Raw genomic sequence first — 16,667 nt, 5'->3', positions numbered from 1 at the left:
ATGAACACTTGCGCTTTCCTATCACTGTTCCGCCTACTTTTGGCGGCCACTACCAGACATGTGGATAGAAGGCCTCGAGGTCACAACACTATGGGACGACGAGATGGCTCCGCTACGCAACACCTCATCAGGGAGTGCCCGAGCCCGTTCCTGATGCCTATCGTCATCCTCGGCCAAAGCTTCAGCCGCAGATTCGACCCAAGCCGTGTGACCTCTTTCAGCTGATGGAACACCAAGCCGCGCCTTCGAGCTGTTTTCTTTGTGTTGGCTGAGAGCCTTTGCTTCGTCAGGACGCGGCGTGATGGAAGAGGTGGCAGCTTCAACCGTGTCCGATTTCTTCTTTTTCGGCTTGTAGTCCTGGCCCTCCATCAGGATGCTTTCGACGCTGATGCCGACGGTGTCCGGAGCAAACGCGAAGGTGGTGACACCGCCCACGAAGGTGACGGCGCCGCAGACCCCGCTGAGCACCGCCAGCGAGTGCGGGTCCGTGCCCAGCGTGGCGAACAGGCTGACGACTGCCAGCGCCGAGGCCCAGTAGAAGGCGCACACGCTGCCGAAGTCGAAGCCGCTTGCGCGCAGCGGCGCCAGTTCGACGGCCAGCACCCAGGACGCGAGACCCAGGCCAGCGGAAAAGGCGGCGCTGAAGACGACCTGCAGACATCCGTGCGCGATAAACATGTCCTACATTAACAGGCAAACATTTTGAAAATCGGAAAAATGTAAGAGACGAATTAAAATGTTGAAGGTAATCGTCCATTCTTTTGATGTGTTGCAAAATATCTTGTTTAAAGTGTTTCCATCAATCGCATAGAACAGTTGAGACTGCCATAGAAAACCAAGGGGGAATGCTTTTAACTATAGCAAAAATGTTAATAGAGAAAAAAAAAACAAGACTGCCGTCGGGTAATCTGCAGATGTATTGATTGTTGTAGTGAAATCTTACATTATATGAAAAAATGCATTCATAAATAGTTTCAAGCTCGAAAAAGCATGCGTACAGAATTGTTGGGTCTGTGCCCGCACGGCGCCGCAGAATAGAGTAGGGAAGAGGGCGAGGCGGCTGGTGAAGAGAGATTTTAAGAAGGAGGGTGAGAAGTAAACCAAGGTGGCGAAGCGGAGGGAAAAGCGACGGTTTGGGTCAGGAGGAGCAAACTGGAGCGCTAATATTCGTATGCTTAACGGTGAAAGATGAGCTGACTTAGGGCTCACATTGTACCGTCATTATTTCGGCTTTCGTTCAAAAATCAAACAACCAATTCTCAGGTCGTTTCTAATGCGTTTTACAGCTTGCGTAACAAAGTTCGTAAAAACAAAGACTGAAGCATACTGTTCAGATATTACGAAAAAAGGATTTTCAGTATTTCTGTCAAAGTAAGAGACATTTATGAAATGCTTATTATGGTTAAAGCAACCGGAATTTTTCACTACTTCCCAATAACGATGTCTATCTTCTGATTCAAAAGAATAATGAGTTCTACCATCGTTATTTCACGAACAAATATCACGATATGTTTGTTAGTTCTGCAGTTCCTGAGGAGCATTTAGCTTTTGTAAACAAAATTTTGGAAGCAAATTGAAATGATATGGTTCCGCATGTGACGCAATCTAGTAATCGTTAGAAAAAATTAAGGTGTAGTTCTAATTTGGCAAATAGAGTTTTTCTGCTCTTTTTGCTAAAATGAAAAGCTCCGCCTAAGGGTACGGTGCGAGAGCGTTCACACGTGTCTTCAGCGGCCTGGGGTCTTCTTTTCACATTATTTTTCAGTTATGGACACTGTCCTTCATTTTTTATTTACTATAAGAGACACAATGCCTCAATTTACCAAGTCGAACCAACGTTCCTTAGTGGTCGAAGGGTAGCGCGTCCGGTTCACCACCAAAGGTGCAACGGTGTTCAGCGCAATTGATTCTTCATTCTTCAGAGGTACTACATAATGGCGGTGGAATGACGCCACGCGCCATAGATCGATGAGAAATTACATACTGACGTTATCACTATTGTGCTGTGGGATATTTGTAGGGTGTTTGAATTAACCGCTATAGTTGGCGTCGTTTTGGCGTCACGACCCTTTCGATCAATCCCGATTTTCTCGACACGCGCACAAAAACAACAAAGGAGGCTTCTCCGCTGAACGAAACCGTTAACACTATCGTGTTAAAACATGCATTTCATTCCATCAAAATTATTTTCAGGAAATGGGATTTTTGATGCACGCTAAGAATCTTAAAATGCGTGAGGTGCGTCCTGACGTCCGGCGTCGTCTTCGCTGCAGTCTTGCTTTTAACAATTCCGGGAAATTCCTCTTTGTAATCAGCCACCGGGATGGCTCGGTGGTTACGGCGCTCGGCTGCTGGCCCGAAGGACGCTCGTTCGAACCCTGCCGCGGCGGTCGGGTTTTGATAGAGGCGAATTTCTAGAGGCCCGTTTACTCTGCGACTCCAGTGCACATGAAAGAACTCAGGTATTTTAAATTTCTGGAGCCCTCCACTGCGGCGTCCCTCAATGCCCGAGTCGCTTTGGGACGTTAAACATCCACAAATCTAGTAAACCAATACTCTTTGTAATTTTGGCGCTGTGCATAATTCTGTGTCAAAGACTCGGATCCGGAAGATTTCGTTACGGCCGCTTGAGCAAAGAAACGCAGCATTCTTGTATTCTCAACATACCAGCATATCGCAAATAAAAAAAGAAAACTAAGTGCTCTTTGCCAACTACATAAAATAGGGTGTGCGATTAGCGGAAGTACTGATGACGGTCTAATGCCAGACTAAATAGCGTTGTCTGGAGCATTTTGTTTATTTGGCTGTGCCAATGGTGCCAAAGAGACGCAGTTAAAGCGAAAAGAATCTATACATTATGACACATCAAAACAAAATATTTGTTTTTGCTTTTGTTTTGAAGCCAAACAACAATGGAAGCAATGCCTGCCTGAAGCCACAGATAATTCAGCGTTAATGACCAAACTTAATGCAATTTTTGCATGTCTTTTAGCGCTCCTCTATCTTGCCGTCGTATTCCTTCAGGAGATAGGAGCTCACTTGCCCTTCCTAAGAATGAGGCGAAACCCCAAAAAATCTTGTCTTCATACCCACCCTCACTGTGCAGGGCCTACAGTTCGTGCTGGCCGAAACGAACGTCTTCGACGCTTGACGCTCCAGCCTACATGCACCCGTATACAGACCACTTCGATTCGCACTGGAAGTGTTTTCCAGCCTCGTTCTTGAGCAGCACGAACTAGTTACGCGTCTCGGTTTCTTTACGCTGACAAAACAGACCACCCGCGCTTTCAGTAGGACCCATTAATCATTGCGTGGAAAAAATAAACATATCATGAAATCAGAGCCCTAGCTGGAACTATTCTAGGGTTGAGGGCAAGGGGGCCGGAAGAGAAACAACTTCTATCACTAAGTAGTCTCCCGTCCCAAATTATCCAGCTGCACCAGCGCCCCTTTCAGCTTCCTTCCTTCCATGACTGAGGACCCTGAAATGACGGGCTCGCTGTCTACAATTAAACAACTTGTCGAAAAGAAAATTTCGTTATTTTAACTGGGATCTTTTTGGTTGAAGAATGGTCAACAAGCCAGCATCTGCTGGACCTCTCAGTAATGAAAGAAGTAAAGCAGAAAATGGCTCACGCATGCGTTGAATCCTTTCTGTATTCGTGTTTTTTTTTTTTTGCTAGATGAGGTATATGTATGCGGCTTTGTCCAGTCCTTTTCAAGCCCCCCTTTTTTTCGTGTTTCGATGGAGGTGAAACGCAAAATGGCCCCCGTGTGCTGTGCGATTTTACTGCACGTTAAAGATCTCCAGGTGGCCCAAATTATGCCGGAGTCCTCCACTACGGCACTTCTTTCTCGCTTTCTTCTTTCCAATATTTTCCATTATTACGAACTAATTAACCCAGGAAACAGCCTTGTTGAAGTGAAAGAGATATACGCCTGCCGCATGGACAATACCAACCGAAAAAAATTCAACGTATATTTTAATAAAAGTTTGCCTGTTTCATTTTCTCATGCTGGGTCAGTGCAACTGATATCAAAGACATGGCGTTGTGATCTAACTTTGCTCGTTAGTAATGGAAGCGAGTTTCTACATTTGGAACTACAATTCATATTTGTAATCAAGTTTTGAATGTAGAAGAAAAAAAAACACATTTCAATTTGGTACCTTGGATCCGAAGATCAGGTTAGAGGCCAGTGTGCTGTCCATTGCATAGGCGGGGTTTGCTGCCGCAAAGTAGACACTGCCCAGAACCATCATGCTGCCCGTGCACAAAGTCGCCGACACCGCCAGCGGCCACACGCGCCCCGCCAGGTCCAGCAGCTGAGCACACATCGCTGTCGTCACCAGCTGCAGAGCAAATAGCGTTGGGAAAGCTACGATCCAGCACCGAAGGCAAATAAAGAGCAATAAGAATTCTTTGGCGCATGGGACACACGATCGTTCCTTTCAATAAACTATTGTGGCACTGATTTTTACAATCATAATATATAATATGCATCTGAGCGCGGCCAAAGGACTCCAATATATACCTTTGATGGTCTCTCGAATTCGCCCATTTAACCAAAATCCGAGAGCTGCGTCACTTGAAACCGAAACGCACAAGAGAAAAAGAAAACAAAAACGCAACTCTTTCCATGCCTCGTCATTCCTACCAGGAAAAGATGTCGACGAAATAAAACAAAAACAGCACGACATTCCCTGCTGCGCCAGAAAATGATGTGAACCAAAGAAAACGAAAAAAATCACAATACGTCTATCCCTGCCGCGCCATTCCCGTTTGTAAAGAAGTGGACGAAAGAAAACAAAAAAGAACACATCTTTCCCGGCCGCGCCATTCCCGCCAGAAAACAGAACCACAGCACGTTCTTCTCTGTTGTGCCATTCTCGCCAGGGAAAGGCCTGGATGAACGAAAACAAAAGCACAACACGTTCTTCTCTGTTGTGCCATTCCCTCCAGAGAAATGCCTGGGCAAAAAAAAACGCAAAAAGAACTCGTCTTTCCCTGCCGCGCCATTCTCGCCAGGGAAAGGCCTGGGCGAAAGAAAACAGAAGCACAACACGTTCTTCTCTGTTGTGCCATTCCCTCCAGGGAAAAAGGCCTGGACGAACAAAAACCAAAGCACAAAACGTTCTTCTCTGTTGTGCCATTCCCTCCAGGGAAAGGCCTGGACAAAAGAAAACACAAAAAGAACTCGTCTTTATCTGCCGAGTAATAGGCGCCTTGAAACGAAGTGGATGAAAGAAAACATAAAACAGCACGTCTTTCCTTGCCGCGCGAATCCCGCCTGTGAAAGGCCTGGACGAAAGAAAACAAAAACACAATAGGTGTTTCCCTACCGCGCTATTCCCGCCAGGGAAAGGCCTGGACGAAAGAAAACAGAAGACAAACACGTTTTTCTCCTTTGTGCCATTCCTTCAGGGAAAGGCCTGGACGAAAGAAAACAAAAGCACAACAAGTCTTTCCCTGCCGCGCCATTCCCTCCAGGCAAGGAACTGGACGAATGAAAACAAAAAACCACACGTTCTTCCCTGCGGCACCATTCCAGCCATGGAAAGGCTTGGACGGAAGAAAAAAAAGCACAACACGTCTTTCACTGCCGTGCCATTCTCTCCTTGGAAAGGCCTGGACGAAAGAAAACAAAAGCACAACAGGTCTTTCACTTCCCTGCTATTCCCTCCTTGGAAAGGCCTTGACGAAAGAAAACAAAAGTACAACACGTCTTTCCCTGCCGCGCCATTCCCTATAAGGAAGATACTGGACGAATGAAAACAAAAAAAAAACACGTGTTTCCCGGCCGCGCCATTCCCTCCAGGAAACGGCCTGGGCGAAAGAAAAAAAAAACACGTCTTTTCCTGCCATGCCTGCCATGGAAAGGCCTGGACGGAAGAAAACAAAAGCACAACACCTCTTACCCTGCTGCGCCATTCCTACCAGAGCATGTCGCGCCAAATTGACCAAAGCTTTACGTTACTTAGGTCCGCCTAAATGGCATGCCGCGATAGCTTTGTAGATGTAGCTGACATCACGAATACGTGATATAATTGCGACCACGAGTAAAAGGCAGGCCTACAACATGATGTATACTGCTGATAAGAGTGCGAGCAGAACACAAACACTGCGCGGTAAACCCAGGCCGCGACTGACTTCGATGCTGCTAAGAGAGAAACAAATTCGTTCAGTCAAGGTACTGCGCGCACTGAGAAACGCGGACAGCGCCGGGCAATGACTCTGTCTCGTCTTCCATTGCGTTGCCGCCGGCGATGGCGCTGCTACAACTTGGCATGCTACAAAGGGGCATACCTGACGAGAAGCTGGTTTCGCTGATGGCAAATGGTCAAGTATAGTAAATGGCACCAGCTTCAACGTGACAACCGAGTGCCACAAGACAGTGACGGGATCGGACTCTGTGGCTACTGCTTCGCGGCTGTTCGCTTTGTACGGGACGCGAGCCGCTGGTCTTTCGCGTCTCGCCGGAAGAAGCAAATTGGGAGCAGACCTTGTTCGCATTAGCGATTTCAATAGGTACAGCCTTACAGATTACCTGGTTACTTATTGTCATTTATTTCTACATGACCGAAACGCAACTTAATATAAAGCGTATGTGGGTATTTTGGAAATTATAGTTCAAAAATCTTCCCATCTTTGCTTCTTTGCCCAGCTGCTATGATGTGATGGACAGGAACAAACCTCGCTTAAAACAAAAAAAAAACTGAACAAGTGTTCAGGACTGCAACAATGAAGGCTTGAGCAAACAAGAGGTTGAGGTTAAGGTTGCCAGTAATTTCAACTGCACAAAGACTAGTAGAGAGAATGATGACAAAATTTGGAGAGAACGCTTTTAGCTTTAGCTGCAGGTGATGTGTTTTTGCTTCATTTTGCAGCCAAGATAATTGTACTAATTTGAGTGCAAGGTACGGCATGGCACATATCTGCATAGTTTGTTCTGTGCAACATCTCTTATGTGCGTTAAGGCAGCCGCATTTTCGTGCTGTGCGCATTTTCGTGCTGTGATGAAATCCTCGTGCGCGGTCGCACCGAACTTGACCTGCAGGGGCCCCGTGGCGTACTGCATGATGACGTTGACGCCGGAGAATTGCTCGCCGTGATTGTAATCATGTCCCAACATGTAATGCATGATGGGCATCGGTGTTTTCGGGTCGATCACCTCAATCACCTGCGATGAGTGTGTTTAAAAACCTCCGATCATGCGAAGAATGCTTGCCTTAAAGCAAAAGCAAAAGTGAGCAGGAGGATATGCTGTGGATACGAGTTTCTACGTCGCGAGTAGAGAATTAATTCACAACGGGCGTCGCAGTTGTCGCCTTCAACTACTCGCTTTTTAAGATTGCTGGCTGTCCAGCGATTGCAAATGGTATAAATAAATGGCATCCAACTTTGTCACCACTGAAAAGCTGCGCATTATAGTTTGATCTGCGCAAGTATTTTCTCAGACCCTCCCTTTGACTTAGCCTACCCGCTTAATGAGTTAACATTCCGCTCTGAAGGTGAAGTGCCGGCAACTTTTTAGGACATCTAAGAAACTCTGGTGGTAAGAAACAAGTGGTAAGAAATATGCATGAAGAACGTCAGTTAAGCGAAGGTGTAAATTCGAAGCGAAGGGCAGCGTAGCAGGGGGCGGATGAGATTAGGAAGTCTGCGGGTATAAAGTTGGTTCCAACTAGTGCACGACAGGATTAATTAAAGGCATATGGGAGAGTTTAGCTATACAGTGGGCGTAGGTAGGCTGATCATGGTGATGTGACATTAGGTGACTTGTTTGCTTTGGAAACACAGGATAATCGGTAATATGGGGATAAAAAAATATTTCTACGCCACTGAATAGAGTTAAGCGCCATGCGTGGGATTTATAAAATGGGTCGCGCCCCGCAGGGGGGCGCCTGCAGCTTGCAGGCGTCGCGACGGTGAGTGGCGACACCGCGGGTTCCCGAGCATCCGCAGGGACATCCCCGCAAGGGGATGATGGTGAACAGTGCATCACCACGGACTCGAGCACCCGCGCTTCGCCGTGCGTGGCATCGCCGTGTCCGGGGAAAAGGGGATCCTGGTGGTTGAGCCGATGCCGAGCGTTTGGACCCTTAAGGCCCCTCGGCGGAGGCAACTCACCACTTTGGCCCCAGCTTCCTGTAGACGGCACCTCCGGCCTGACCCGACCGGGGGAAATCGGCAGTCGCCTTTTCCTATCCTCCCCTGCATCTTTCACTTTCCTATCTCTTTCTCACAACGCTCCTATCTCCTACTCACTTCTTGGGTTTTTCCTTTTTTCCTGACGGCGAGGGTTAACCTTGTGTGACCGACTACCCTGAGTTGCGTCATATTTGGTTATAGTTGAGGTGTACAGCTGGCATGGGCAGGACTTGCATTCAAGTTCCTGTCCCGTCCCCTTGTTGGACTCCGTGGTGGGTGGCTGTAACCATGACCGAATAACTAAATTTTCTTTATGGCTCCCCCCCTTTCAAAACCTGATCGCTCTCTGAAAAGAGGGCGGAACGAAGCAACAGGCTTTTTCCCGAAAAAGAAAACAACCTTCCCAAAGTTCCATGTCATACATAGTACAGTAGAAGGAAAGCAGGCAAGAATACTATCCCCCTTTCTTGTGTCAAAGTGCCTAACAGATGCACTGGGCCCCGGATATAAGCTATCGAAAATGGCCAGTGGCGACTTATTACTAGAAATCCATGACCATACCCAAAACTCCAAGATCTCAGACATTCTCTCTATTGGAGACATCCCAGTCTCCATAACAGCCCACAGATCCCTCAATACCGTCCGTGGTGTCATCTCAGAAAACGACTTCATTCATCTAACAGAAAAAGAAATGCTAGAAGGTCTCAGCGACCAAAATGTCACAGATGTCTATCGAATTAAAATCCGCAAAGACAACAAAGAAATGGATACTAAACACCTGGTACTCACATTCAGCACAAGCACATTACCTGAAACCATCGAAGTCCGATACTTTAAAGTTAATGTCAGGCACTACATTCCGAACCCACGCAGATGCTTCAACTGTCAGAGATTCGGGCACGGCTCTCAGAGTTGCCGCGGCCGCAAAACCTGTGCGAAATGCGCTTCTAAGGACCACAATTCAGAGGAATGTGACGCAGCACTGCGCTGCGCAAATTGCGAAGGAGACCACGCTGCGTACTCCAGGGCGTGTCCATCCTGGAAAAAGGAGAAAGAAATTATCACCATAAAGACCAAAGAAAACATTTCATTTAAAGAAGCCAGGAGGCGTTTTGCACTAACCAACACATTCTAGTTCACAGCGAAACCAAACTTGGCTGATGTGGTGCGCAGGGGCGTAGCACCACACAGCACTCCGGCACCTGCCGAGGCCACTTCCACCGCGCCTATGGCAGGGCCATCCACGCCCCAGTCAGGGCCAGCGAAAGCTGCCCTGCCATCGTCACAGCAGGGAGCGCCGGTCCATGGGTCGGCATCCCGCAGGACTTCCCCCCGTCAGGGGAGGCCTGAAACTAACACAACCGCGGCTGCGCGGTCCTCCAGCACCTCTGGCGAGGTGATGGATATAACTCCCAGTCCGCCCGCTTTGCAGCGGCGGAACAGCGCTCTTGAGCGAAAAAAAGACAGACCCCTCATAACGGGCCCTGAGCATAAGTAAACGCCTTAGCGTTCTCACCCCAAAAATAAACATGGCTTTCTTAATTCAGTGGAATTGTAGAGGAATTATGCGGAACTACAGCGACGTAACACATATTTTAGGGTCAATGTTACCCACAGTTTTATTTAGGGTCAATGTTACCCACAGTTTTATGTCTTCAGGAGACCAATCTTGGTCCACAACATGTGCATATCCTTAAACATTATAACATTTTTAAACGCGATCGCGAGCAGGCAAATCGACTCTCGGGAGGCGTCGCGATTGTCCTTCAAAGCGGCGTCCCTGCTCAAGAAATCAAACTTTACACAAAACTTGAGGCAGTTGCAGTTAGCGTCGTTACCTACAAAACAATAACAATGTGCTCTTTATATCTCCCCCCACACATCACATTAACAATACAAGATTTAGAAGGCCTGATCAATGAATTGCCGGAGCCATATCTGGTAGTTGGCGATTTTAACGCTCACTCCCCGTTTTGGGGAAGCGAACGCTGTGACTCTAGGGGCAAAATAATCGAAGATTTTCTCCTCTCGAATAACGTCTGTCTTTTAAACACAGGAAAGGCCACATATTGTTGTCCAAGCTCAGCAAAAATGAGCTTCCTTGATTTAGCTTTCACATCACCGTCTCTTTTTAACGATTTTAAATGGGATGTTTTAAATGATCCTCTGGGAAGTGATCACCTACCCACTGTCATCAGGCTCTCGTCTTCCACTCCAGTCATCCTCACAAGACCACGGCGCTGGAAATTTCACCTCGCCGACTGGTCACTTTTTACAGAAAGTGCCACTCTAGATAAAGAATTTTCTGGAGACCTCAGCATAGATGAAATTAATGAAAGGTTTACTACATGCATAATATCTGCTGCAACACTCGCTATACCACAAACAACAGGACTCGTACAGAAGAAACACAAAGTATGGTGGACACAAGAATGTACATTTGCAAAAAACAGCAAAATAAAGCATGGGGCACCCTGCGTCGGTACCCCACTGCAGAGAACTTACTCACTTTTAAAAGCGCCAAGGCGAGAGCGCGGTACGTGCGCAGGAATGCTGAGAAAATCTCCTGGCAGAAATATGTGTCCTCTATAAATAGTTCAATACCATCAAAGAAAATGTGGGACAAAGTTCGTAAATTCACTGGTGACCATACTTCCTTCACACTTCCGCTTTTGACAACACCCGGTACACAAACATCGTTGGAAGAACAGGCCAATTTATTGGGCGAGCACTTTGCTGAAGTTTCAAGGTCATCCCACTACACAAACACATTCCAGAAACACAAAGCTATAGCTGAACAACAAAAACTTCCATTCGGAGCAGGCATGCAGGAAGACTACAACCAGCCCATTACGCTCCAGGAATTAAATAGGGTATTATCCTCCGATAAAAAGACAGCACCAGGCCCAGACAATGTGCATTACAATATGCTTGCCCATCTCTCTGATACTGCCGTACAGGCACTGTTAAAATTCTTCAATAAAATATGGATGATTGGCAGAATACCTGAGGAGTGGAAGAAAGCAGTAATAGTACCTTTTCTGAAACCCGGAAAACCACCAACAAGTCTTGACAATTACAGACCAATAGCCCTCACCAGCTGCATTGCTAAATCTTTTGAAAGTGTAATAAACATTAGACTCACCTTTGTACTCGAATCTCGGCAACTATTAGATGTACATCAATGTGGATTCAGAAAAGCATGCTCAACCACCGATCACCTTGTCCGTACCCCAAGGTTGCATTCTAAGCACGACACTCTTCGTAGTAAAAATGAATTCGTTATCCAAAGTAATACCCAAGTCCATAATGTATTCGGTTTATGTAGATGACCTACAGATAGCATGCACTTCCTCCAGCATATCGTCCTGCGAGAGACAAATACAAATCACACTAAATAAACTAGCTGCTTGGGCAGAGATAAATGGGTTCAAGTTCTCTCCTCAAAAAACAGTAGCTGTTCTGTTCTCATTGCGACGAGGCCTACAATTCAATCCCAACCTATACTTGAATCAAGCCACACTACCAATTAAACCAGAACATAAATTTTTAGGACTCACTTTTGACAAGAAACTCACATTTCTACCACACACTAACAACCTTAAAAAGAAAGCATCCCAAGCCCTCAATGTATTAAAGGTGCTCTCGCGAAAACGGTGGGGGTCCGATAGAACATGCCTATTACACATCTATCGCTCTCTGGTACGCTCCAAGCTGGACTATGGGTGCATAGTATACGGTTCAGCAAGAGCATCCTACTTGAAACGACTGGACCCTGTTCATAATCTTGGTCTGCGACTATCAACTGGAGCATATAGAACATCCCCGGTAAACAGTCTTTACATTGAAGCTAATGAGCCTGCACTAGAGGATAGAAGAGTCACACTGACATGCGCATACGTCCTAAAAACCCGTTCTCTTACTAAACATCTCTGCCATCCCATTGTTACCAAGTGCCCATCCGAAAGATTATTCAACAATAAACCACAATCCATCCGGCCACTAATAATGCGCTTTGAAGATAAATGTGAAGAGTTAGGAGTACTGGATGCCCTGCCGAATATTGCACAAAAATATGAAACTTTACCACCATGGTACAGCCTGCCTTCAGTGTGCGACTTCACACTGACACACTTACATAAAAAGGAAATGCCACATCAGCTCATACTACAAGAATTCTTTGAACTGCAAGAAAAATATGACACCTTCACTGAATTTTACACTGATGGGTCAAAAACAGAAAGTCATGTTGGAAGTACAGTAATTCAAGGAAAAAATGAAAAAAATGATACGACTGCCACAGTATGCATTGGTTTTTACTGCCGAGAGTTATGCAGTCTTTGTAGCCGTAGACCAAATAGTAAAAGAAAACATCAAAAATAGCGTCATTTGCACCGATTCACTGAGTATGCTCAAAGCGCTGCACTGTAGAAACGCTGCTGAACCCATTATAGGAAACATCATACATAACATAATTAAAATAAAAAAAACAAGAACATAACATTATATTCTGCTGGGTGCCCAGCCATGTTGGAATTGTCGGTAATGAGAGAGCAGATGCATGCGCAGCACAAGCTCGAATTGATCAAATAAAACAAGATAACATACCACACAGGGATTTTTTGAAATTAGTGCACAGTAAACTTAGAATTAAGTGGCAGGCTGCGTGGGAAGAACAGGCAAACAACAAACTGCATTCTATAAAACCCGTTTTAGGAGAATGGAAATCATGTAGACATCAAGAACGTTTCACTGAAGTTATTTTATGTCGGCTACGCATTGGACACACACACCTTACACACAACTTCTTTCTGACAAAACAAGACAAACCTCTCTGCGAAATGTGCGGCGATGTACTCACTGTAAACCACATTTTAATTTCATGTACAAAACTGGAACAACTGAGGAAAAAATATTTTACAACACTCTACAATGAATACAACCCATTGCACCCGAAGTTGCTTTTAGGTGATCAAGCACTGGTTGCTCTTTCAAGTATTTTTAAGTTTCTTAATGAAGCCAATGTTTTAAACAAACTCTAGTTATAAAAAGTGTAACATTTAACAAAAACCTAACCTTGTGTTTGGCGCATCATAGCCATAGTTGCTTTTGCGCCATTAAAAACAATATAACTAACTAAAATGGGTCGCTTTTTTTAAATTTCTATTCTTGATCGCCAAAAATACTTTTCCAGGTCCTTTCCGATGTCGCTGCTGCGGTGACTCAGTGGTTATGGTATTCGGCTGCAGGCCCGAGAGACGCGGGTTCGATCCAGGTTGCGACGGACCCATTTTGATGAAGGCAAAATGCTAGAGGTCCGCGTACTGTGCGATGCCAATGAACGGGAAAAACACCAGATGGTTTTAAATTACCGCAGACATCCACTACGGTGTCCCTCATAGCCTGAATCACCTTGGGACGTAATACCTTATAAACCAAACCATTCCAAAGACAAACTAGGTTCTTTTCCCTTGGCACAAAGTAAGCTGGCGCACTTGTCACCAGCATGATCTGGTTGCTATTTTACCAAAGCCCAAAGCATTTTTCTACCTTAGCCACGTCGCTGGAGATACCGCGAAGAATTTCGAAAATTTAAATTTTGCCGAAACGCTTTCCATTGGAGGCAGTGCGCCTAATTTATTATTTATAAACGTAGTGCAATCCACGAAACTTAGCTGATGAACGAAATGATATGTAAATATCATGAGGTCAAAATGCGGCGATACCCACGAGAACTGCAGACTTGCTAAGAAACTGGGTACTTTCTGCGATACACGGGCAAAAAAGTAAAACGAAATGAAAGCCCAGCCATGTTTTTTGAGTGCCTCGGCCAGCACCACGAGAACTGGAAAGCATTGAAAGCAATTAGTTGTAAGGCGTGTGATGCTGGATTAAAGATTCTCCAAACAAGGAGGACAGCAGTTAAGGCCGCTGTGCACCGACACCGCGGCGGATACGCCCACCACTGTTCTTCACCGCTCTTGCTCCTCGACGATAAGAAAAAGGCACTTATTTTGTCATGGCCAACTCTAGCCTCTTTTCGTTACCACCAAGGTACAAGCGCGATGAAAACAAAAGCGAAAACTGGAGCGTAGGTGCCGCGCTGTTCGCATATATTTGCACCGCCCCTGTAAAAGCGACGACTTTACCCTAACACATTTCCGAATAAATATGTCAGGTCTGCATCCAATATGCAATCCCGACTCCTCAATCCTTGATGTGTAATGGGGCCACACTTTTGAAGGTGTTTTGCAGCAGCATGGCGCCTTCGACGTCAGTGGCAAACACTGATGTCCCTCGTCGCAAGTTCCCCGCGCTAGACTATGACTTGCCTCCTGTGCTCCTGTCACCGCGTTAATGTAATTGCTGTTGGGCTGGTCCCTGATTTTTCATAATGAAGATGCAGCGTCAGTACCGCCTGATGAAAATGCGGACGAGCAATGCGTGCGTATTTTCCCGTCCGTCTTTGTTGCGTGATATAGGGGACCCGTGCACACATCATGTTCACCGTCCCTTCTCTCGAGCTCCCGTTTCAAAGTGCAATATCAGTTGTTGATTCTTCCACGCGTGCTAATCAGCATCATCGCAGTAGCACGACTTGCGCAGCTGCTTACCTCGAACTCGCTGTCCGCCAAAGAGGCATATCTGCGCAGCCTCCTCAGCGCCGCCTGGGCGTCGCCACGCCTACCCTGCTCCATTAGCCAGCGCGGAGACTCGACGGCGCGCACCAGCAGGACCGCCGTGAGGATGGACGGCACCGCGCAGCACAGGGCCAGCTGCGACCAGTCGATGAACTGGTCCAGAGCGTACGTGTACATTATGCCTGCCGCGATGCCCGTCTGGTGAGCGCCACACTGCGCCAAGGGTAAAGAGGTGAGCGCTTGCTGCTTCATCCGCCAATAATGATAGACTCTGTCTTATCTCTGTTGCGGAGACATGTTTCTACAGAACAATGACTCATTCAGTGGGGGGGGGGGTGATGTTGGGACGCCAACACAGAATGGTTCGTAGAAGCTATCGCAGTATGTTATATTCGGTCCCAGAGATCTTCCGTCTTCCTGTTCACTCGGAGCTACTCCCCCTCGCGCTACCACTCTCTCACTGCTTCGTACCCCCTCCTCCTCACGCTTCTAACTCAGTTTAACGTTTACAACGCGGCAGGCACCCCCTACTCCGTCCACGAACGCGCCATTATCATCTGCGCTCAAAAATGTGTAAGCTCGAATTCTATCAGGGTTTGGTCAGTGCCTCTTGCTCATATGGCCGATGATTGGCGACTTCTCCACACCGCGGTCACCCTAAGGGTACCCAAGTTGAACTGTCAACGCTTTTCCCGAGAGCTGTACCATCACTTGTGTACTGCACTATTAACCGCAATGCATGCAAAACACATTGAGACGGACAGAGAGACGATCACCACTGCTCACCTGCTTGCCCCTGTCCTCGGCCAGGGCGATTTCGCTGATGTACGCAGGAGCCGCCAGTGAAACGACGCCTGTGCAGAGTCCTAGTGCACCTCTTGCCGTGAGAAGGTGCCAGGAATCGGCGGAGGCCCAGGAGATGGCTAGCCACGAAGCAAGCGAGCCCGCAGATCCCAGTATGAATGCCGCAAGGGAACTGCCGAGTGCCCCAATGATAGCCCCGAATGGAAGCACAGAGTCGAACCTGCGGAAGCACCCCTTTGTTAATTCCTCGGCGGAGTGTTTGGGCATGCCGTTTGGGAAAATAATGGCAGATGAACTCTCTTGACCGGTGTGGATAACGGAACCACGCCGTGAGATCGAAGATGAAGAAGTGAACGGAGGAACGGGAATGGGGGCGGCTGTGTAGGGTGTGAGAGATTTTCTTCTTTTGCCGTTGTGTTCTGTAATGTGTACGAACAGTGCACAACTGATGGGGGTTACTACATTTTGCCTTCATTGAGGTGCGGCAGCCCCAGGGGCACAAAATCCAGAGCAGCCTTTTTTACTCCTCCTGCAGTGACGCCTCCAGAAAAAAACGCAGCTTCTAACACGTCCTCTTCCCTTCCTGTTTCAGCCATAGTGCGCCGTGTTGCGCGTACATTTAAGTTGGAAAATCAGATGCATATATGTTGTTCTGCCATGTCAGGTATCAGGGTAAACCCTAAAAATTTGTGGGCGCATTTTGTTCCATAAAATAGTTTCGCCCGTTCAAGCAGAGTCACAGGGTTTTGAGCATTGTAGAGTGCAGTTCAGTGACGTTCCAATAAAAACGCTTTTCACTTAATAGGAACAAAATTAGCACAAAATAATATCCACAGCAAAACCCTTAAAATAAAGTTACAGTGCGTCATTTCGATTCATGCGGGAGAGTATGCGTTAGCATTACGGTTCCCCCTGACGATGGCGGGTAGGTGATGCAGTCCGTCAGTAACCATGTGAAAGGCAGCTCAAATAAAGAGTTTTGTTTAGACACCATTTCCACAGCCCTTCTGCTCTACGGACTGAAGTCAACTTCGTGGCATCTGGTGGATGTGCTGGGTGAAACGTGTCGTGG

At 46.8% G+C, this 16,667-nt stretch overlaps 1 protein-coding gene across 1 annotated transcript; it reads right to left on the bottom strand.

Moving 5' to 3' along the window:
- Positions 1-33: 33 nt before the first annotated feature.
- On the bottom strand, positions 34-15,862 carry LOC144134137 (uncharacterized). Its single transcript, XM_077667108.1, has 5 exons — positions 15,578-15,862; positions 14,765-15,004; positions 7,041-7,179; positions 4,169-4,377; positions 34-651 (listed from the first exon to the last, which is right to left on the bottom strand). Exons 1-5 carry the CDS (start codon positions 15,860-15,862, stop codon positions 34-36), a joined length of 1,491 nt encoding a protein of 496 aa, XP_077523234.1.
- Positions 15,863-16,667: the final 805 nt, after the last annotated feature.

This window comes from Amblyomma americanum, chromosome 5 (genome assembly GCF_052857255.1).
Source record: "Amblyomma americanum isolate KBUSLIRL-KWMA chromosome 5, ASM5285725v1, whole genome shotgun sequence".
NCBI lineage: Eukaryota > Metazoa > Arthropoda > Arachnida > Ixodida > Ixodidae > Amblyomma > Amblyomma americanum.
The sequence above is the reverse complement of the archived record's forward strand: the minus strand, read 5'-3'. Positions and strand labels throughout refer to the sequence as shown.

Excerpts from the sequence above, each read along its gene's own strand:
- LOC144134137 (XM_077667108.1), bottom strand. The coding sequence starts at position 15,862 with ATGCCCAAACACTCCGCCGAGGAATTAACAAAGGGGTGCTTCCGCAGG. Across the intron at positions 7,180-14,764 it reads TGGCGGACAGCGAGTTCGAG|GTGATTGAGGTGATCGACCC; the intron begins GTAAGCAGCTGC and ends CACTCATCGCAG. Across the intron at positions 652-4,168 it reads ACCTGATCTTCGGATCCAAG|GTCGTCTTCAGCGCCGCCTT; the intron begins GTACCAAATTGA and ends GGATGTCTGCAG.